Source organism: Corvus brachyrhynchos, unplaced genomic scaffold (genome assembly GCF_000691975.1).
Source record: "Corvus brachyrhynchos isolate BGI_N302 unplaced genomic scaffold, ASM69197v1 scaffold68, whole genome shotgun sequence".
In the NCBI taxonomy this organism is placed as follows: domain Eukaryota; kingdom Metazoa; phylum Chordata; class Aves; order Passeriformes; family Corvidae; genus Corvus; species Corvus brachyrhynchos.
In genome coordinates this window covers 1,084,179-1,085,982 of record NW_008240039.1, presented here as the reverse complement: position 1 = coordinate 1,085,982, position 1,804 = coordinate 1,084,179, and the positions used below count along the sequence as shown (strand labels likewise).

The 1,804-nt window shown below is 44.7% G+C and overlaps 1 protein-coding gene across 1 annotated transcript in view; it reads right to left on the bottom strand.

Annotated features, from left to right (window-relative positions):
* Nucleotides 1-1,804, bottom strand: part of RERE (arginine-glutamic acid dipeptide repeats) — a 120,983-nt gene that overhangs the window by 8,608 nt on the left and 110,571 nt on the right. The window contains exons 16-17 of the mRNA XM_017743967.1: nucleotides 1,674-1,798; nucleotides 388-501 (exon numbers count right to left, since the gene is read on the bottom strand). Coding sequence (XP_017599456.1) covers nucleotides 388-501; nucleotides 1,674-1,798 — 239 coding nt within the window. The remainder of the gene's footprint in view (nucleotides 1-387; nucleotides 502-1,673; nucleotides 1,799-1,804) is intronic.

The window sequence follows — 1,804 nt, the reverse complement described above, 5'->3', positions numbered from 1 at the left end:
ACAGCAAAACACTTCTTCACTATGAGGGTCACCAGCAATGGAAAAGATTTGTCCTGCGACAATTCCAGTGGTGGTCTTCTAACTTGTCACAGAAGACAAAAACCCAAATTTAAATTTAAAAAAAACGTGGAGGAAGGAGGTGGAAAATAATCCAAGTGTACTCCTATACGGTTGGTATTGATAGCAAAAGGAAGAAAACCAACTTCTGGACTTACTATCACTCCACTGTTTTCAGCAGAAGGAACACATTATAACATTGGTCGCTTTCCAGCCACAGATTAAGTTACAATTTGCTGTGGCTTATATTGATTTCGTGTTTTTGGTTTGTTACCCCCTCCCCATCTCAAGCCATTCTCCTAAGAGGAAATACTCCTCCGTGGGACTCACTTGAGTTTTGGATTTTTTGGCATTGGACCTGTCAGGTTCTTCCGTGTCGGATGCTGCCTTTTCCCGCTGCCTCTTGGAGTTCTTGAGAGGAGAAGACACCTCTTCTTTTATCTTCTGCCACAAAGGACACAGAACACAACAGTTGCCAGTAGTGTAAATGCAAAAGAAAATTGAGTGTATGCCAGTGCCACTGTATTTAACACAAATTAAGGAGCAGGAGAACTCTGGAGTTGACATAGCATTTAAAAGCAATCAAATACACATCAAACTAGTAGGAAAAAGAAAGAGTGAATAAAGCATTCCTCATCTCAAGGGATATTTTAAACAGAGCTGTGCAGGACCAAACCCCATCAGGAACTCACAGCAGATCAACTGGGTCAGGTAACCCTTCTAACAGAGACCAACATCAGTTATTAACTGGTGCAGGACGGAGCAAGAATTTCTGCAGGAGACAGGATAAGACTCCTTCTGCTACATTAAAGTCTTGCTCTACTCTTGGTATTTTGAGAGGAATATTTTTAGATCCCCTCAGATACTGGGCTAACAGGGAATAGCTATTCTGAGATTACTACCTTCTCCCATGGCCTGGAACAGCTCAGTGTGTCACATAATTACCTAACTTCAAATTCTGCCAAGTTTTCAGTTCTATAATGTGAAAACTTGCTCCATACTCCAGTTTTGACATTTTTAAAAAAAATATTTATTTTTAACTTGCAACTTTTCAATTCACACTGCTTAATGGTAAGCCTTCCTGCTTCATGTGGCTTTGCTTCTTTAGAGCTCTCTTGGAAAGGCATTTAATTCATTTAAACAGACTCAACTGTCAGCTTGCTCTGAACAATCAAGCAAATACACCTCCAGAAAAACAGTAGCAGAAGTAGACTCAATTACTAAATGTTCATACTCCTTTGTAAACAAAGATTAAGTACTACTTTAAAAAAAATCCCCAAAACTGTCTACTTGTCTCAAACACAGCATTTCTGATCTGCACTACTCCCCTGAGCTTAACGCTTGCATTTGCATCCAAAATGGAGGGATTACTTTCTCGTGAGAGCAGTAAGGTTATGTGGGGCTGCGTGAGAGGTTTGATCACTCACACCCCTCCCTGGCCAGGCACAAAGCAGCACTCGGCTGCACCACCACTCCACTCCTGCCTTATCCACACACAAAGGACTCTCCAGGTCACGGAGAGATTCCCCGGCCTCTTGTGATCTGCATTTCCTGACCTGCCCGAGAGGCCTCAGGTGTGCAGCCCCGACCAGGAGAGCCCGGTGGGAAGGCGTTACCTTGGTGGATTTCTTCACGGACTCGGCCTTGCTGTCGTTGCTGGAGGTGCTGGCGGCGCTGGGCGAGTTGCGGCCGCTGGAGCGAACGTCCTCGGCGATGGGGGAGGCGCGGCCATCGGGGCTGGCTGCCT